Consider the following 22,023-nt stretch of genomic DNA (forward strand, 5'->3'; position numbering starts at 1 on the left):
CTAGGAATTGAAATTACAATCTCATGATTGTGAGTGCAACACACTAACCACTGGGCCATGCGTCCTCACAAGCTTACACTCACACAAGTGTAAACATGGCTGTATAGATACAGAGTGCAGTTCATAACCAAGTGGTCTCAAGTTCTTACACTGCATTGGGCAAATATCTTCTGTCTTATGGCTGTATAGTGTATTTACCCTTTCAATTTATTCATCTCTTACTCTCTTATTTCTATCTATTCTTCTTCTTTTCCTTCCACACTTCTCTGTTCTCCCTCTGATCACTAAGATTTTCTTTGAAGCTAATGCAGACACGAATATCTCAGCTGATTTATAACAATTCTGTACTATCAAAGGACTCCCTTCGGTTACGAATGACCATGGGATTGCACCTAGAAAGTTTCCCACCAAGGCACAACTCCAGGCAAGGTTGCTTTATGGAAGACCAACAGTTGCCTATACATACCAGCCTCCCTGCTCCATGCCACTGATTTTATCCAAAGGAAAGGCAAAGGCCAACACAGCTTGGCACCAGTGATGTTGCAACTCATTTCTACAGCTGAGTGAACTGATGCAGCATGAAATAAAGTGTCTTGTGCAAGAACACAACATATAGCCCAGTTCAGGAATTGAACTCACTACCTCGTGATTGTGAGCTCAATGCTTTAACCACTGAGCCATGCACCTTCACACTATGATAGTTTTAATGTTTTATCTTCTTGACCAGACAACTATCTGAATATACAGACTAATTAATGAATCCAACTTTTGAAGTGATCTTGTCAAGTGATACGCTCAAACTGTCATCTTTACCATTTCTTTTTATTTGCACTTCTGATGGAAAACCCATCCTCCCTGTAAAAATACAAACACTTCCCACCAAATCATCTGTATCTCACCCAAGTTACTCTTGTGTTTGTTCATGACAGTCATAATGAAATAGGTTTTCTGTATACAATTAATGTCACATAATCGTTGCTCATATTCATATTTTCCCAAAATGCCAGATGTTATTGAAACAGCTGTAACCAAAGAATAAATGCAATGCTAGCACCCCCATCCTTCATTTTATATGTGTGTGTGTGTTTATAAATATATATATATGTGGAGGCGCAATGGCCCAGTGGTTAGGGCAGCGGACTCGCGGTTGTAGGATCGCGGTTTCGATTCCCAGACTGGGCGTTGTGAGTGTTTATTGAGCGAAAACACCTAAAGCTCCACGATGCTCTGGCAGGGGGTGGTAGTGATCCCTGATGTACTCTTTCGCCACAACTTCCTCTCACTCTTTCTTCTGTTGGCCTGCCCACTTAGCCAGTGGGGTGGCATCATTTGAAGGTTAAAACAATGCGAAGCGTATTGTGACCAGCGATGTGTAGCAACATCTGATAGCCAGGTCGGTCACAGTGATATATATATATATATATATGTTTATATATATGTATGTATACACACCATTATATCTTAATTTTTCAAGCTGATCACATGGAGGAATGGGTTATCGTCTCCATTTTGGATGAAAAAAAAATATATATATATACACACACTGAAGTTGAGTTTCTTTTCATGGTTACTTAGAGTTTTGTATATAGCACTTGTCACATAAGTTGCCTGATTGTAGGTGATTTGTATGAAACGAAGAAATATGAAAAGAAAGTCACTTTAAAAAAAAACAAATCTCCTTTATTTCGTGTATTGAGTACTTTTTTTTATCGTTTGTAAATTGGAATGTAAATATACATACAAATCCACACACATCTGTTACTTGTTTCAGTCATTAGACTGTGGCCATGCTGGAGCACCACCTTTTGTGTGTGTGTGTGTGTGAGTGTATGTGTAAGGCAGTGGGATGGAAGACAAAGTTAGGGCACATGATTGATTGAATGTTTCCCTTTAAGTCATAACATAAAGGTTATCTATTGTGTACTTTTAGTGTGATTGGTTATTGATACTGTGAAGAAGGGGCTTAGTTTGTTAATAGTTCAGGGTGTCAACTGAGAGGTTAGTTCTGTGCTTAGAAGGAAAAAGTAACGTTTTTGAGCAGCTCAGTTGCTGGGCTGTGGGTTTTGCATCTTACCATGGGTCGCTTGTTGGATGGGTCCTCAATTTTCTTATTGTTATTCATATTCGGAGTTTACTGTTTGGGATACAGTGGAGAAAAAAAAATGAAAAAAAAAAAAAAGAAACAAAAACAAAAAGAAATATACTTCACAAATAATGAACAAAGAAAGAAGTTTTAAGGAGAGAACCTTGTGGAGCATAAGTTCTTGAGAACTAAAAAATGTAAAGAGGTTATTAAAGCAAGAATTCTGGTTTTTTCAGTATTAATTCTGTGGAGTATATTTCCATTGCTTTTGGCCTCTTGAGCCATTATAATAAAGACTAAATGTAATGTTATCACAATGTCTATTCCATGTACAATTTCAATAGTTATCACAATGTCTTGGGCCCTTGCAGTCAATAATAGAAATCGTTATTTTTATTATCAGTAGACTGGCAAAATTATTAAGGCATCAGACAAAATGCTTCACAGTACTTGTTCCAGCTGACTGATGTTGCCAAAGACTATCTTAAATATCTGAAGGAAATATATGCAGGTGGAAAAGGGTACTGGGAAGTCCAGCACAAATGCTTGTAACAGAATAGTCAGCAAAGGTCACAGGCACAGCATCCTTCTTCCCTCACTAACAGATTTTTAATAAAATGTTCTAAAATGTTTGTCAGATGTTTTGCTTTCATTACAAATTAACATGCATTTGTAATCAGGTGTAGTTAATCTGGCATTACCACTACAGAAGTTAACTACTTGAAACTTCCCAGTCTGTATTGATACAAGACACTGCTAAAAACCAACCCAGAGAGGTGTTTATAGTAAGTAACTATAGTAAGTAACCCATCTTAGTTATCATCATCATTTAACCCTTTAGCATTTAAACCAGCCAAAATAATCTCTTATCTTCAAACTAGCCAAATCTAGACTCTCACACTTACCTTAAAAAATTATTCTAAAAATAAGTAATCGTGCCATTGAAATCTCAAAGCCACAAGACAATGCATGACTAATTCATATCAATTTGAATAAATAAGCATTACACTTGACAGACAAATCTGAATGCTAAAGCGTTAATATCCATTCTCCATGCTGGCATGAGCTGGATGATTTGACAAGAGCTGGCAAGGCCAGGGACCACATCAGATCCCATAGTCTATTTTGACTTGGTTTCTACGGCTGGATGCCCTTCCAAACATCAAACACTTCACAGAGAGTACTGGGAGCTTTTTTACATGGTACTAGCACAAATTCAGGTCATGTCAATATTGGAAGCAGCTCCTGTATCCAGAACTAAAAAAAATTTAAAAAACAGTGGCTGATGGTGCTAATAATAATAATGCTGATTTCTAGAAAGGTACATCACAAAGGCTTGCAAAATATGTGTCTTTCAGTTGCATATTGTGCCAAAACTGGAATGAAAATTTTTTCTTTTTTTTTGGTTGAAAAATATTTCTCTAAAGTAGAAGACACAGCCAAGACATTTCCAGACATTAACTAAATTCCAGTTAATGAATAAGATAAGGGAAATTCAGTAATTACTCTGTATTTAGTCTTTAGTTCACTGTGACACTTTGATGAGGGGAAAAGCAAGGATACACAAAACAATATGCACTACAGGGGTTAAAACAAAACTACATTTATATACATACATATATATTTTTATCAATTATCGGCAGAAGTAACAGAGTGACTCAAGGGCTGAGAGATTTGTGCTTGGCACTTATCAAACTGGTTTCAAATCAAAGGTGTCTGTATTTTTATATTGGTGATAATGGGTTTTCCTTGGATTGTTCTAGAACAAATTATAAAATCAATTACAATGTCACAATGGATAATGTATATTTTCCAAATGGTTTGCTCATTAAGCCTTTCCATAATTAAATAAACAAATAGGGAAAATTTTAAGATATGTATACAAATATATGCATGCATTAATGAGAATGCCAGTATGTGTGAGTGCATGAACATGCATGCTGGAATATGAGTACATGCATGTGCACATATGCATATTCAAGTACATGCATACATATTCACCAGTACTCATTTATCTGTATGTATATATGCAATCATCATCATTATCATTTAATGTCTGTTGTCCATGCTGACATGGGTTGGACAGTGTAATCAGAGGTGGCAAGCTGGGAAGATGCACCATTGGCATGGTCTCAACAGCTCGATGCCCTTCCTAACACCAACCACTTTACAGAGTGTGCTGGGTCCATTTACATAGCACCGCATGGGTGCTTCTTACATGGCACCACGTGGGCGCTTTTTCATGGCACCACATGGGCGCTTTTATGTGGAACTGCCATGGGTGCTTTGCACCTCCAGAATGATCGGTCTTAACACTTCTGCTAAGGAGTACAGGTCTTCTTGAGTATGGCCAGGAGCCAGATATCTTGGTCCTTTGACATCCTGCCCGAAAGGTTCAGCTTCCTGAGGTCATTCTTCAGTACTTCATCTGCATACATATCTTTAAATATCCCTTCTTTATTTATTTACATATTCACTGAAGAGCATAATGAGCAAATCATTTGAAAAATATGCATTATGCACATGACACTAATTATTTTTATAATTTGTTCCTGAAAAATTCAGAGAAATACTATTATCATCGGTATATAAATTTACGAACCCTTAATTTAAAGCCAGTTTGTTAAGTTCCAATGCATGGAACTCAGCTTGAGTCACACTGTAACAGCCAATTATAAATTTTTAAAAACTGAATGTTTGGATATATATATATCAAATCATCTCTACAGGCTTTAGAATCATGAAGAAAAACCAAAATGACTGAGCACAACCAACAACGTAATAAAAGAAAATCAGATTCTAGGACTTATTTCCTATGTAAAAGACAGTCCAATTATTCACCACTACTCTTACATTATAATCAATGAGTTAAAAACATTAAGTACATTATAATAATTTTATTTGCAGCTGTCATGGTTTTAACCCTTTCGTTACCAACCCAGCTGAAACTGCCTGTGGCTCTGTAGTACAAATGTCTTGTTTTCATGTTTTGAATTAAAATCTTCCACCAAACCTTAGTCACAATTTATGCTCCTAACACCAGCTTAATGATAACAAAGTTATTTTACTAAATTCTTTGTTTCCATTGCTTTTGGCCTCTTGAGCCATTATAATAAAGACTAAATGTAATGTTATCACAATGTCTATTCCATGTACAATTTCAATAGTTATCACAATGTCTTGGGCCCTTGCAGTCAATAATAGAAATCGTTATTTTTATTATCAGTAGACTGGCAAAATTATTAAGGCATCAGACAAAATGCTTCACAGTACTTGTTCCAGCTGACTGATGTTGCCAAAGACTATCTTAAATATCTGAAGGAAATATATGCAGGTGGAAATGGGTACTGGGAAGTCCAGCACAAATGCTTGTAACAGAATAGTCAGCAAAGGTCACAGGCACAGCATCCTTCTTCCCTCACTAACAGATTTTTAATAAAATGTTCTAAAATGTTTAATTGAAAGAAATACAGAACATCTCAGAAATACGGTAACAAAAGGGTTAAAGAACTTTTATTGCAAAAACCCTACAAAGTTCTTCCAAAACTTGATTCAATTCAATCACATTATTCAGCTGACTGAATTTTTTTTTTTTTTGTTCTAAACTTTTGATAGAATATTTCTAAAATGCATTTCCCAATCACTGTATCAATACCATCCCTCTATGATTGATAAAATTAAGAACCAGCTAAGAACTGAGGTCAATTCTATTGACTACTCCCTCCTTCGAACTTCAGATTTTGTACTTATGCTAAAAGCAAGATTATTATTATTATTATTATTATGGAATATGGACATTAAATGGTGGTTATGAATTTGGTAAAATAACTTAGTCATTATTAATCTGGTACTTGGAACATAAACTTGAAATTTTGATGAATGGTTCTAATTTGGATCACATTACAACAGAAAATTTGTATCACAGAACTAGGTCGCAATTTTAGATGGGTTAGCATAATGAGTGGAAACACTCACTGAAAATAAATTGAAAAGCATTCTTAATCATATTTGCTGATTGTTATCACTTTATTACAATTTTGAGATGTGTCATTTTGTATATAAAAAAAGAAGATAGAAAGAGATGCGCAAAGTTACTATTAGTTACTGTAGCGAGGTATACAACAGTTTGGTCTAAATTTTAACTACAATAACAAAATATAATCAAAGCCAGACTTACAAACCAAAAGACAGGCAACAAAAATAAAAAGTCAGCAAAAAAAACAGGGCAAATAATATATATATATCAAAACAAAAAATTCATTCTGGCAATACATATTTAAGTAAAACCAATCTGAATATTTTCTGACACCTCAAGAACATTCCAGGAAGCCTAATTAACCCTGGCTGTGTGGTGGTTAAGAAGTCTGTTTCCAACTGCATGGTTTCAAGTCCAGCCCCACTGCTGGCACCTAGGGTGAGTGTCTCCTACTTAAAGCCCCAAGACAACCAAAGCTTTGTAAGTTATTTCAGGAGACAGAAACTGAAATAAAACCTGTTTTATATGTATACATATATATATATATATGGTCAATAATATACAAGCATCATTTAACATTCATTTTCCATGCTGGCATGGTTTGGACAGTTTTACAGGGGCTGGCCAGTTGAAGAGCTGCCCAGGCTTCTTATTTGTTTTGGCATGGTTTCTAGAACTGGATGCCCTTCCTAATGCCAAATAATATATATGTGTATATAGAAATATATCATCATCATCATCGTTTAATGTCCACCTTCTATGATGGCATGGGTTGGGTAGTTTGACAGGAGCTGGCCTAGTAGGAGCCTGCACCAGACTTCTTTGGAAGGGATTTTGGGATTTTACAGCTTGATGCCTTTCCTAACACCAACCACCCAGCATAGTGGACTGAGTACTTTTTACATAGCACAAGCATGGAGGAGGTCAGTGTTGCCAAGGTCTTTACAACCACTTTACAGTATGGAGTGAATGCTTTTTAACGTGGCACACACACACATATATATATATATTATCAACCATACATCCTCAATGTGTGTGCTTTGCTAGTTCACCAGTAGGCTGAGGGAGTCACCCCCACTGCACTAAACTGCAGCCTACCGGTGAACTAGGAAAGCACATACATTGACTATGTGTGTTCAATAATGTTTTGTGTGTAAATATATGTATGGCCATTGCTGGTGTCATTTAATGACACTCATGAAATTGTAATCATGGCCTTGCCAGCAAAATGATCTTTGAATGTTGGGCCTCACAGAGGCAAGGAATGAGGTGGTGAAGCATGATCTTTGAATGTTGGGCCTCACAGAGGCAAGGAATGAGGTGGTGAAGCATGATCTTTGAATGTTGGGCCTCACAGAGGCAAGGAATGAGGTGGTGAAGCATGATCTTTGAATGTTGGGCCTCACAGAGGCAAGGAATGAGGTGGTGAAGCATGATCTTTGAATGTTGGGCCTCACAGAGGCAAGGAATGAGGTGGTGAAGCATGATCTTTGAATGTTGGGCCTCACAGAGGCAAGGAATGAGGTGGTGAAGCATGATCTTTGAATGTTGGGCCTCACAGAGGCAAGGAATGAGGTAGTGAAGCATGATCTTTGAATGTTGGGCCTCACAGAGGCAAGGAATGAGGTGGTGAAGCATGATCTTTGAATGTTGGCCTCACAGAGGCAAGGAATGAGGTGGTGAAGCATGATCTTTGAATGTTGGGCCTCACAGAGGCAAGGAATGAGGTGGTGAAGCATGATCTTTGAATGTTGGGCCTCACAGAGGCAAGGAATGAGGTGGTGAAGCATGATCTTTGAATGTTGGGCCTCACAGAGGCAAGGAATGAGGTGGTGAAGCATGATCTTTGAATGTTGGGCCTCACAGAGGCAAGGAATGAGGTGGTGAAGCATGATCTTTGAATGTTGGGCCTCACAGAGGCAAGGAATGAGGTGGTGAAGCATGATCTTTGAATGTTGGGCCTCACAGAGGCAAGGAATGAGGTGGTGAAGCATGATCTTTGAATGTTGGGCCTCACAGAGGCAAGGAATGAGGTGGTGAAGCATGATCTTTGAATGTTGGGCCTCACAGAGGCAAGGAATGAGGTGGTGAAGCATGATCTTTGAATGTTGGGCCTCACAGAGGCAAGGAATGAGGTGGTGAAGCATGATCTTTGAATGTTGGGCCTCACAGAGGCAAGGAATGAGGTGGTGAAGCATGATCTTTGAATGTTGGGCCTCACAGAGGCAAGGAATGAGGTGGTGAAGCATGATCTTTGAATGTTGGGCCTCACAGAGGCAAGGAATGAGGTGGTGAAGCATGATCTTTGAATGTTGGGCCTCACAGAGGCAAGGAATGAGGTGGTGAAGCATGATCTTTGAATGTTGGGCCTCACAGAGGCAAGGAATGAGGTGGTGAAGCATGATCTTTGAATGTTGGGCCTCACAAAGGCAAGGAATGAGGTGGTGAAGCATGATCTTTGAATGTTGGGCCTCACAGAGGCAAGGAATGAGGTGGTGAAGCATGATCTTTGAATGTTGGGCCTCACAGAGGCAAGGAATGAGGTGTGTGAAGCATGATCTTGAATGTTGGGCCTCACAGAGGCAAGGAATGAGGTGGTGAAGCATGATCTTTGAATGTTGGGCCTCACAGAGGCAAGGAATGAGGTGGTGAAGCATGATCTTTGAATGTTGGGCCTCACAGAGGCAAGGAATGAGGTAGTGAAGCATGATCTTTGAATGTTGGGCCTCACAGAGGCAAGGAATGAGGTGGTGAAGCATGATCTTTGAATGTTGGGCCTCACAGAGGCAAGGAATGAGGTGGTGAAGCATGATCTTTGAATGTTGGGCCTCACAGAGGCAAGGAATGAGGTGGTGAAGCATGATCTTTGAATGTTGGGCCTCACAGAGGCAAGGAATGAGGTGGTGAAGCATGATCTTTGAATGTTGGGCCTCACAGAGGCAAGGAATGAGGTGGTGAAGCATGATCATTGAATGTTGGGCCTCACAGAGGCAAGGAATGAGGTGGTGAAGCATGATCTTTGAATGTGGGCCTCACAGAGGCAAGGAATGAGGTGGTGAAGCATGATCATTGAATGTTGGGCCTCACAGAGGCAAGGAATGAAGTGGTGAAGCATGATCTTTGAATGTTGGGCCTCACAGAGGCAAGGAATGAGGTGGTGAAGCATGATCTTTGAATGTTGGGCCTCACAGAGGCAAGGAATGAGGTGGTGAAGCATGATCTTTGAATGTTGGGCCTCACAGAGGCAAGGAATGAGGTGGTGAAGCATGATCTTGAATGTTGGGCCTCACAGAGGCAAGGAATGAGGTGGTGAAGCATGATCTTTGAATGTGGGCCTCACAGAGGCAAGGAATGAGGTGGTGAAGCATGATCTTTGAATGTTAGGCCTCACAGAGGCAAGGAATGAGGTGGTGAAGCATGATCTTTGAATGTTGGGCCTCACAGAGGCAAGGAATGAGGTGGTGAAGCATGATCTTTGAATGTTAGGCCTCACAGAGGCAAGGAATGAGGTGGTGAAGCATGATCTTTGAATGTTGGGCCTCACAGAGGCAAGGAATGAGGTGGTGAAGCATGATCTTTGAATGTTGGGCCCCACAGAGGCAAGGAATGAGGTGGTGAAGCATGATCTTTGAATGTTGGGCCTCACAGAGGCAAGGAATGAGGTGGTGAAGCATGATCTTTGAATGTTGGGCCTCATAGACAAGTGACTGAATGTTAGGCTTGATGACAAGCAACTGAGACCATGGCAATATGCTGTGATTGAAAAGACTTATCAAGCCAAGTGAAACCATAGTTGTCACCGTTACCAGTGTCATGCAAATGACACCCATGCCAGTGGCACGTAAAAGCATTCATTACACACTTGGTGTGGTTGGCATTAGGAGGGACATCCAGCTGTAGAAACCATGCTAAATCAGACTGGAACCTGGTGCAGCTCTCTGGCTTTCCAGTTCCAGTCAAACTGTCTAACCCATGCCAGGATGGAAAGCAGACGTTAAATGCTGATGATGTGTCTATGTGTGTGTGTGGGTATATCTCTTTGTCTTGATATTGCGTGATAGCACTGTCATTCATTTCCAATATTTTGTGACAATGCTCGTGCCCGTCATCGAATTTCAAAATCAAAGTGAAATTCAATGATGGGCACAAGCACCATACGAGCGTGATTGTTGCCAGCCTCGCCTTACTGGCACTTGTGCCCCTTGCTAGCAGGGTGCTAAGAGCACCATCTGAGCGTGATCGTTGCCCGAGCAGCTAACTGGCTTCCGTGCCGGTGGCATATTGGAGGCACCATACGAGCAGGATCGTTACCAGCATCGCCTTATTGGCACCTGTGTCGTTGGCATGTGTAAAAAAAAATTCGAGCAAAGTCGTTGCCAGTACCGCCTGACTGGCCCATGTGTAAAAATTCAAGCGAGGTCATTGCCAGTATCGCCTGACTGGCCCATGTGTAAAAATTCGAGCGAGGTCATTGCCAGTATCGCCTGACTGGCCAATGTGTAAAAATTTGAGCGAGGTCGTTGCCAGTACCGCCTGACTGGCTCATGTGTAAAAATTCGAGCGAGGTCGTTGCCAGTACTGCCTGACTGGCCTATGTGTAAAAGTTCGAGCGAGGTCGTTGCCAGTATCGCCTGACTGGCCCATGTGTAAAAATTCGAGCGAGGTCGTTGCCAGTACCGCCTGACTGGCCTATGTTTAAAAATTCGAGTGAGGTCGTTGCCAGTATCGCCTGACTGGCCCATGTGTAAAAATTCGAGCGAGGTCGTTGCCAGTACCGCCTGACTGGCCCCTGTGCCGGTGGCACGTAAAAGCACCCACTACACTCTCGGAGTGGTTGGCGTTAGGAAGGGCATCCAGCTGTAGAAACTCTGCCAGATCAAGACTGAAGCTTGGTGCAGCCATCTGGTTCGCCAGCCCACAGTCAAACTGTCCAACCCATGCTAGCATGGAAAGTGGACGTTAAACGACAATGATGATATCTGGCCAATGAAAAGTATCACCTTGCTTGCAAACATGTAGGGCATTCAGCCATAAAAAATCTGTCTCAATAAACTCTGTCTGACCCATGAAAACATAGAAAAGTGGATGGTAAAGTGAGGAGGATGATAATGATGACACACACAAACAGGCTTTGTACAATCTCCATCAACCAAATTTACTCACAAAAGCATGGGTTGGCTCAGAACTATAAGAGAAATCACTAGCTTAAAGTAATGTGCATGGCTGAATTAGAAACACCTGACTGCAAAGCAAATTTGTTACCCATAAAACCATACAAGCATTTGCATGTGAATGGGTGGGGGTGAAAGAGAGAGAGAAGAATTTATGAGCAAACAAGAAATATCTATTTAAACTTTATTCACACTATCTTGACATAACGATCTTTTGTGAAAGTGGTTACAAATAATTCCATATCACATCAGCTAATCAACACCAATTAAAAAAAGTTCTCAATATTTTCGCTACAGATATTCCCCTTATAAAAACATGTTTCGAAACCAGCACTTACCTGAAAACCACGCTCAAAAAAGTAGCCAGGCTTGTAAGTATCCCTGAAAAACAAAAGATAATAGTAATGATTTCAAATTTTGGCAAAAGGTCAGCAGCTCCAAGGGAAGGGATAAGTCACTTACATTGATTTCAGTGCTCAACTGGTACTTATTTTATTGACACCAAAAGGACGAAAGGTAAAGCCAACCTAAATGGCATTTGAACTCAGAACCATAAAGACAGACGAAACGCTGCTAAGCATTTTGCCCAGAATACGAACATTTCCGCCAGTTCACCACCTTAATAATAATAATAATATAATAATAATAATAATAAGAGAAATCCCAAAGTACTGCCCATGTCCTTAGAAAAACCCTATCAATTTAAATGCCTGTGTTGTATTACATGAAGCTATTTCGTTACTACCCTACCACTTTCCTTCCCCAGGCTTTCAGTCATACTATAACATCTCTTATCCTTCACTTGCCCCAGGACGCTAGGCAAGTGGTTGTAACAAACATACAGATTAAAAATGAATAAACCGATTATAGCAGTGACTGCATCTAAGAATATCTGAAGAAGGAATATTATTCCGAAATATCGTATCAGACTATGGATGACTAAATTACAACAGGTATACACAGACCATTGTCTGTATTATAGTGCATTGTTGTACTATTCAAAACTTTTTATTCTTTAATAATAATAATGATATCAAATTTTGGCATAAGGACAGCAATTTCTGAGAATAGGGTAAATCAATTACATTGACTCCAGCGCTCAACTGGTACTTATTTTATCAACTGTGAAAGGATGAAAAGCAATGTCAACCTCAGTGGAATTTGAACTCAGAACATGAAGATGGATAAAATACCACTAAGCATTTTGCCCAGCACGCTAACAATTCTGCCAATTTGCCACCTTAATACAAACATCAACAACCTTTTCATTACAGGTTCTTCTTAAATATACAATATTGGAGAAGCTTATTTCCAATCTAAATCACATCTCACCTCACAGCCCATACTAAATACTCTTCCCGGTCCTTACTCTCCACTTGTGAAACCCACTGGAATTATAACTGCATTGTCTTCTATTTGATGTTTGTCAAATACATCAATCAGGCACTCTGAAAACCTCATGGATACAGGTCCTCTTCACCTATTTAACATAAAGAGGAAGAGATAAACATATACAATCCTCTTCACTATAAAATAGCCCAGCTGTGGAAAATGAAGAAGGTGAAGATAGTGGCAATTATTATTGGGTCTTTAGGGACGGTATCAGAAGGCATCAAGAGGAATATAAAGGAAATTGGAAGAGTGGCCAGTAGAACTGATACAAAAGGTTTGTCTCTTTGACACAGCTAGAATAATCAGGAAAGTATTACAAAGTTTAAAAGAACAAAAAACATGTTACCGCTACACACACAAGTCTCCAGGAGCTCCAACGGATCTTGAGTTAAAAAAAGAAAATAATAACAATGCTTTCTAATAAAGGCACAAAGCTTTAAATTTTGGGGGGAGGGCATAAGTCGATTACATCGACCCCCAGCATTCAACTGTAACTTATTTTATTGAAATGATGAAAGGCAAAGTTGACCTTGTCGGAACTTGAACTCAGAACACAAAGACAGATGAAATGCCACTAAGCATTTTGCTCGGCATGCTAATGATTCTGCCAGCTTGCCACCTTAACCCTTTCGTTACTGTATTTATTTTGAGATGCTCTGTGTTTCTTCCAATTATTTTAAATATAAGAAAGAATTTAGTAAAATAACATCGTTATCATTGAGCTAGTGTTAGGAACATAAATTGTGACTAAGATTTGGTGGAAATTTTGAATTCAAAACTTATGAAAACAAGACATTTATACTAAAGAGCCAGAGCCGGTTTCAGCCGGGTTGGTAACAAAAGGGTTAATAATAATCTTTTAATATAATAAAATGCTTAGTATGTCCCTGTCAGCCATGCTGTACACCATAGGGAAAAAACAGTAAAACAACAAAGCTGGAGTGCGTGGCAGAGTGTGATGCAGGCGGACATGTAAAGGCTTTGCTCCCAAGACACTAGAGAAAGAAGAGTAAAACAACAAATGGAGTGGTAGTGAGTGACAGTCAGTATTTAAATGAAATTAAATTTTTATCGTAAATTATATTTAGCAATTTCATACGTCCCTGCAGTATACAACCGATACTGGTGTGTTTACGTCCTCGTAACTTAGCGGTTCGGCAAAAGAGACCGATAGAATAAGTACTAGGCTTACAAAGAATAAGTCCTGGGGGTCAATTTCCTTGACTAAAGGTGGTGCTTCAGCATGGCTGCAGCCAAATGACTGAAACAAGTAAAAGAGTAAAAAGTACACACTCACACAAAGAGGCATTACATAGAATAAAATTATTTCATCAATCTAAAAAATGTAAACAAACATGCACGTGCACACACATTCATTTGTATGCCCATGCATAGATGTACATGAATAGATATTTGTATGAGAATATATCAGAGATACGTATATGTGGGCATGTGTGTAGATATATATGTACCTACCTATTTATCTCTCTATATATATATAAATAGGAGCAGGAGTGGCAGTGGTAAGAAGCTTGCTTCCCAACCACTTGGTTCCGGGTTCAGTCCCACTGCACGACACCTTGGATAAGTGTCTTCTACTATAGCCTTAGGCCAAACAAAGCCTTGTAAGTGGATTTGGTAGACAGAAACTGAAAGAAGCCCGTCATGTATGTATTTGTGTGTCTGTGTTCGTCCCCTCACCATCGCTTCACAACAGTTATCCCTGTAACTTAGCAGTTCGGCAAAAGAGACCGATAGAATAAGTTCTAGGCTTACTAAGAATACATCCTAGAGTTGATTTGTTTGACTAAAGGCAGTGCCAACATGGCTGCAGTCAAATGACTGAAACAAGTAAAAGAGATATAGATAGATAGATTGATTTGTGTGTATGTATATATGTATTTATATGTATATACAAACATACATTATGTGGGTGATGTTTTCAACCGAGACGTTACATCTTATTCTTCAAGTACTTCAATTCTGCGTATGTACATATATTTACTAAACTTTTGGCAGTTATTAATAGTTTTCCTGTTGTGTTGATGTGCTATTTTCTATCATTAATAAAACTGTTGGCATTTTTGCCAACACGGGTATGCTACTAATAATAATAATAATACTTTCTAGTAAAGACACAAGGCCTGAAACCTTGTCAGAGGGGATAAGTCAATTACACTGACCCCAGTATTTCCCTGGTACTTAATTTATCAACCCCAAAAGAATGAAAGATAAAGTCGAACTAAAAACATAATAACAACAACAATAATAATAAAAGGTTTCCCCTCTTTGCCTTCCAATTTCACATTTTGTAATCATTCAGTTCTCATTTTCCATTTACAACAATAGAACCTCATTATTTTAACATGCTCACATATTTCCTTGCTCCAGTGACATTGCAGCTAAGAGATCCGGTATCCTAAGATCTGATCACACCACTTCTTCCCATACTTTCTTTGGGTTTCCTGGGCCTTACGTACTTTCCACTGTCAGCACACCACACCTTTATTCACTCAGTACTTCACACCACATATCTATATGAGTAAAGAAATTCTATGTTGACTATGAATTCACCTCATGTTGAAATTAAAGGTAATGTATAAATAATGAAATATTAGCACCAAGCAGTGTTTAGGCATAAGCAAAGTTTAGGTTAGTTAAAATATGTTTGTGTCATATGTCAACTGCGAAAAGGCAAATTCCTTGTGGTTATTGTACTGTAGAGAAAATATTTCTCTTATGGTAAAAATGTGTGAAAACACCCTATTTGTTTAGTGTTTCCTTGCAATGAACTGACCACACAAGTCCACTCTGTTGCAAGGGTCAGATCTCTAATCTAAAGAAACCTTTCTTAATTTCTTCCCATTAACCAAAATGTCACTTAAAAGATGACCAAGCTTTTAAAAAAATGAACAACCATCAAGTCAATGAAACATCAGTATTGACCTTTGATGTGAAATACAGCACCAGACCTTACTCGGCTTCCAGAAATCTGGAAATACTGTGCAATACCATGTAATATACTGTACCCCTACTAAAAAATATATATTAGAGACAGAGGCAGTATTAATATTAAGAGGTAATATTTATCCCCCTTTAAATATGGATGTTCAGTTAGAACAAGCTATACTGCAGTAGATACCATGAGAGAAACTCTCATATGGGATTTTGGTACAAAATGCACTCTTGTCTATATCACTAACAGGGAGATAAATCCCTGTCATATCCAGTGCTGAGACCACCAGATCACATGACCAAGGTAGGTCAAAATCACGTGATCTGATGGCCTTGGTGCTAGAGATGGCAGGGATTTATCTCTCCACAAGTGATAAAAATAAGAGTGCATTTTACACCAAAAGCCAATATGAGAGTAGAACATCCACATTTAAATGAGGATGAATACTGTACCCTGTATTGAGTAAACTGACCCTGTTTTCGAAGTTGGTTAATTTGCATACAGTGTGTTAAAAAATTATTCTAGTTTAATTTAATAACAAAGTGTGTTAGAATTTTTTCTTTTTTCAGTGGTTTGATAAAGATTAAACATGCTCTACTTTAGAATTTTCATTTGAACTTGTACCTGTTAAATAAAAATCACATTCTTTACTCTCTTCATTTATCATCCTATAAACATTTTAGTGTATGCGTGGTACAATGATATATTTTAAGAATTTTAAATGGATTACTAAATATCAAACAGACCCTGCTTTAGAAGTGTAGTAATTTAAATACAATTTAGTTTTTTACTTTTCATAGTTTATTTTATAGTATAAATATATTAATATACTAGCTGCACTCCATGTAGATTTTACCTAGCTCCTGCAGGGATGCAAATGGGGCCCGTGTCCCAAAACTAAAGAGAGCTAAATACCATAAATATAATACATCTATAACAACTATATGCCCTGGTGATGCTTGATCAGAGGTTAAGGATGGATGAGAATTAATTCTCTAATGTAATCATTCTATTGTTCCAGTCCCAAGTTGAATTCCAATTGTTGGCCAATTTGTCCCAAAGTCCTTATCTCAATGTAAAATAAATAAAGCAAATATCAATTATCTCTCCCTTGATCTCCGATATCATCTGACAAATGCCAGCCAAGATGAATCAGCCAAGCTTTACCTGCTAGAAATAGCAACTCAAATGCTTTTAAGTCAGATCCCAATGCTGGATGTTCAAGAACAAAATGAAGGACAGATTTTCAACCCTAGGATCGTCCTGATTCCAAACAGGTATAATATGACTATGTGGAACAAATGTAGATTGAGAGACAGAGTTTCACTTTTATTATTATAGATTTAGGTTATCTCTCCTTCTCTTTCTCTCTCTGGCAAGGTAACCATGTATCACCTCTACAGCAAGACACCTGTTTTCTTCTCTCGGTCACTCTAACCTTTCATCATCTGACATAAGATCACCTCCTCTCAAAGATTCTTTGTCTTGCAAGTTACTTGGTGACTCTGTCAGTGCTGGTGCCACATAAAAAACATCCAGTCCACACTGTAAAGTGGTTGGAATTTAGAAGGGCATCCAGCTGTAAAAACCATGCCAAAACTGACCTCGCCTGTGCTGGTGCCATGTAAAAAGCACTCAGTCCACTCTGCGGGGTGGATGGTGTTAGGAAGGGCATCCAGCTGTAAAAACCGTGCCAAAACAGACACAGGTATCTGGTGCAGAAATCGGAGACTCTTCTGGTCCGATGCTTGCTGGATAATTGGTTCGGTTCTCTAATTAAAAAAAGAAAACACAGCTGTCAAGTGAGTTCGAGTTGGTAGCACATAACATGTTTTCACTAATTGTTTTCAGGGCTTATGAAGTCATAGAAAGATACAGGCACTCTCCCTCTGCCCTCCTGCTCTTTGACTCATTGGAACATAGAGGTTGTGACAGCAGGTGGGTCGAGAGGGTAGCACCAGTACTTGGCTAGTACTCATTTTCAGCTGAGTAGATTGGAACAACATGAAATGTGCCTGTTCTTCTCATCAGAATAACCAAGTTGCACAAGAAATGGTCTATCCCAGAATTCTTGCTGAACAAAATACATTTCTATTAGATTTGTTCCTATTTTACATGTTGCATAATAATTTAGAATTACAAAAAATACGTAAAGTAAAGCATGAAGATATATTTTTATAAGTCACAAAATATTAATTATCAATAAAGTCTCAATAGCCTCACACATCACAGAAACATTCCATTTCAGGTATGTATCTGTATTGCAATAAAAAACATATACTCTTTTACTTGTTTCAGTCATTTGACTGCAGCCATGCTGGAGCACCGCCTTTAGTCGAGCAAATCGACCCCAGGACTTATTCTTAGTAAGCCTAGTACTTATTCTATCGGTCTCTTTTGCCGAACCGCTAAGTTATGGGGACGTAAACATACCAGCATCGGTTGTCAAGCGATGTTGAGGGGGACAAACACAGACACACAAACACACATATATATACGGCGGGCTTCTTTCAGTTTCCGTCTACCAAATCCACTCACAAGGCTTTGGTTGGCCCAAGGCTATTGTAAAAGACACTTGCCCAAGGTGCCACGCAGTGGGACTGAACCCGGAACTATGTGGTTGGTAAGCAAACTACTTACCACACAGTCACTCATGCGCCTATGCAAATTAATTTCATACAAAATGTACAATATAACTTGGTTAAACAAAAAAAATATTTCTACAAATTCAACTGGGCAACATCAGGTATCACTGAAAATACACACACACATAGTGCTCAGGTTAAATCTGACGATTTCTTTATGTCTCCCTTTTTCAAGAACAGCTTGATGTATTGGTGAACAGTCAACGGCACTGGAGAACATAATGATTAAAATAATAAAATTATTGTATACAGTGTTCAGGTGCACCACAACTTGTCAGAAAGTGCATATAAAGTGTATGCTGTAATGTACAAATATCTGGAAAGCGAACAGTGTATGAGTCAGATACATGCTTGCGTGTGTATGGAGGGGAGAAAATCAGGTGTAGTGTTGGCGAATCTTAGGAAGCATGGAAGTTTTGAAGGATGCAGTGCTCCGACAACTAACAACTGATGCCGGCAGTTTGTTCCATGCTTCAGCAACTCTCAGCGTGAAAAAAAAGTCATGGGAGCTGTGCTGTTTTCTGACTTTGTAAAGATGTCCACGGGTGTTAGACAGGTGGAGTTTGAAAAGGTGCTCAGAGTTATTGTTTGTAATATGGTTAATAATTTTATGGGTGTCTGCCAAGTTAGCTGCCAGACGTCGGAGTTTCAATGTGTCCATGCCAAGGGAAGTAAGGCGTTCAGAATATGGCAAATGCCTGATGGAGGGTATTCTTTTGGTTGCACGTCGCTGAACGGCTTCCAGACGATTGATATCCTGGGCAAGATAGGGGTTCCAGACCGGTGATGCAAATTCCAGGTGAGGTCTTACCATAGCTATATAAAGCCACAGATAGATAGCCGGAGAGCGGCTCACAAAAGATTTGGTGAGTGATGCCAAGACACCCTCAGCCTTCTTGGCAATTTTAGCGATGTGTTTTGTCCAACGCAAATCGCTGTCGACAATAACACCCAGCTCACGTTCACAAGAAGACTTTTTGAGATTAGTGTTGTGGAGGGAGTAAGTCGACGCTGGGTTTTTCCTCCCAAAATGCATGGTGGTACATTTGTCCACAGCCAGCTTGAGTTGCCAGTCCATGATCCACTGCTGCATTGTGTCCAGGTCTGATTGCAAAAATTTGTAGTTAAGAAAAAGTTAGCTGACATGGAGGAGTGGAAGCCAGCTAAATATTGGAAAAGAGTTACCTGTATCATGAAGATTTGCGCCAGGTATCAAAACGCTGACATTACGAATGTTGCTCAATGTTCTGTGAACACTCTAAAGATTATAAGACATGACGTAAACGGCTACAATGGAGACGACAAGGCAGGTATTCTGACTGTGCCTGCAAGCCGGAATTCATCTTCAAATCTTTGAACAGAACCTTAAGCTCAATTCAGACGGCTATGTGAAACCGTTGGTGACAGTTGCTACTGGAAGGTTATATGTGTGACAGCAAGATTCAGCTCTTTGTCATACCTCCAGAAAGAATCAGGGATCTTTTCGGTTTGAACGGCAGTTTTTAACATAATTTCAAGGTAACTAAAAAATTTTAAACTTCGTATACTGGTAGAATGTGTTTATAAAACATCTTTTTCTCTTGGCTTTATTGAGAAAATTCTATAGTTTGTAAGATATTTGTTGTTTTTTTTCTTCAATTTCTGCAATTTCAACCAATCAATGATGTCTATTGAGCTAAAAAACATTCTGTGCCGTATGATTATGTCCCTCGTTTAAGAAACAGATTGGGTTTATTTACATTTGTGAAGAAAAAAAGATACCCTTCCCCCACCCCTAACCCTAAAACATATTGAAATGCAATAGATCGATGCAAGGGTCATAATTATGGGTGACAATTTCATATGACACCGCTAGAAAAAACTGCCGTTCAAACCGATAAGAACCAGAATCAGAAGTGATTGCAGAACTACATCACTAACCCCAATTGTAATCCCATGGATTACTATGTGTGGAGCACGGTTGAGAAAAACACCAACAGCTCTGTCTAAGGCCGAGCTGGTGACGAAGATCAAGGAAGTATTCCATCTTCCCAGTAATACGCATGTTCCAGGTTCCGGAATCGTCTTGAGGTCGTAGTAACAGCAGAGAGCGGCTACTTTGAGTAAACTGTTATCTCCCAGCCATAACCTAATTGATATTTCTTAATCTTTTTTTAAATACTTTTATTTTTAGATAGGATTATTATCTTTTCTTTTCCTTTTTAAGCTGTCAAATTTAGCCCGAACATGTACACAAATACACATCATGCATGTATGTACAAATGGCGGCAAAGATATTGGAAAGAAGTCAGTGATGTTGTTTAGATTCCTATCAACCCCTAATAGAGTAGGTCCTATGATTAAAAATATTCCAACTGGAACCACCTCTTTTTTTTTTTAGTCAGCCTTTATTGGACTAAATTATATCGCCTCTTTCTGTGAGGAGGTAGGGTGTAATTTGCGGGTGATTTGGCTGCTATTTCTCGTAGGTCTGGCATAGTTACTCCTTTTTAAAGATGTTCACATCCAGCTTTTCTCTGACGAAGCGGCATAAAATCAAAGGCCTGCCACCCGAGACTAGTTCGTCATGTAAAGAGTACCTAAGACTATTATCATCTATTTAAGACGACAGGGTGCGGTTTGAAATACCAACAGAATCTGGGATTTCTAGCGGATGGAGCGATCACGTAGATATCTTCTTATTGGTAAGTGCCGTGTAGACCTATAGAAGATGCAAAATATGTTGGGGAAAATTAGCAAATTATATTTGCGCGCATGTATCTATGTATGTGTATCAATTTGACACATGGGCTCAACAAAGCACATATGTATACAGTGTAAGCCAGATATTATAATCATGGATAATATTATCAAAATCAGTGGATCTCAAACTCAGGATAGTTTTATAACCTGCTTAATGTGATCAACCGGGTATTGTTATCTAAAACATTTCCGTGATCACGACAAGCGGCTTCCGCTTATATACCTATAAATATGTTACATAGTCTGTTGTGTCTGGGAAGAGTCATTCACTTTTTGTGCCTTATAATGTAACACACCCATCGGTAAAATATCCACTTATTCCTTATTTTCCTAAAATTTTCGTTGCTTCTTGCAACCTTTTCAATAGTTTTGTGTCAAAACTATTGAAAAGGTTGCAAGAAGCAACGAAAATTTTAGGAAAATAAAAATAAGGAATAAGTGGATATTTTACCGATGGGTGTGTTACATTATAAGGCACAAAAAGTGAATGACTCTTCCCAGACACAACAGAATGTGCTTCAACACACGAACTCACATAAAGAATCTTGCAAACCAAATCCAAAAACGAAACAAAACAAAGTCGTTATCAAGAAAACAAATGAGGAAAACAAACCGAGTGATTTCCATTGACAGTGAACTGAGAGAAATGACAATAATATAAGAAATATAAGATGAACTTACAGCGGGAACAGAATGGAAGGAAAGCAAACCTAAAAAAAATATAATCATAAACCGTTTTACGGTAGGGAGCCGAATCCGGAAGTCGGTGCACTACGTTCAGAACCGAAACCGGAAGTCGGTCTCGTCACGTTCTGTAGAGTAGCTGAAAGTCGATTTTGTCGTCGAAACCGGAAGTCGGTGCTGTTATGATCCGCGTTCAATTGTGCTGCTAGAATAGAGTCACGTGACAATTTACTCCATTCTTTTGGAGGTAATTATATCTGACTGAACAAAGAGCCTGTTGTTTATTGTTGAGTAAATTGTTTCAGAAATAAAGAACAGAGATTAATTACTCAGAAAAACACCATCTGCATAAAAGAAACAACAGTTAAGTGTCT

At 38.9% G+C, this 22,023-nt stretch overlaps 1 protein-coding gene across 8 annotated transcripts in view; it reads right to left on the bottom strand.

Moving 5' to 3' along the window:
- Window positions 1-21,790, bottom strand: part of LOC115229497 (cyclin-dependent kinase 2-associated protein 2-like) — a 36,520-nt gene extending 14,730 nt beyond the window's left edge. Inside the window, exons 1-4 of one of the 8 annotated variants that reach the window (XM_036499225.1) lie at window positions 21,647-21,783; window positions 14,997-15,156; window positions 11,569-11,611; window positions 2,075-2,134 (exon numbers count right to left, since the gene is read on the bottom strand). In XM_036499225.1, coding sequence (XP_036355118.1) covers window positions 2,075-2,122 — 48 coding nt within the window. In that variant the 5' untranslated portion in view covers window positions 2,123-2,134; window positions 11,569-11,611; window positions 14,997-15,156; window positions 21,647-21,783. Of the gene's footprint in view, window positions 1-2,074; window positions 2,135-11,568; window positions 11,612-14,996; window positions 15,157-17,182; window positions 17,351-19,408; window positions 19,428-21,646 lie in introns of those variants that run through there. The other 7 variants (XM_036499223.1, XM_036499226.1, XM_029799835.2 and 4 more) reach the window with 7 other exon arrangements.
- Window positions 21,791-22,023: the final 233 nt, after the last annotated feature.

The sequence above is a fragment of the Octopus sinensis genome, unplaced genomic scaffold, assembly GCF_006345805.1.
Source record: "Octopus sinensis unplaced genomic scaffold, ASM634580v1 Contig12901, whole genome shotgun sequence".
NCBI lineage: Eukaryota > Metazoa > Mollusca > Cephalopoda > Octopoda > Octopodidae > Octopus > Octopus sinensis.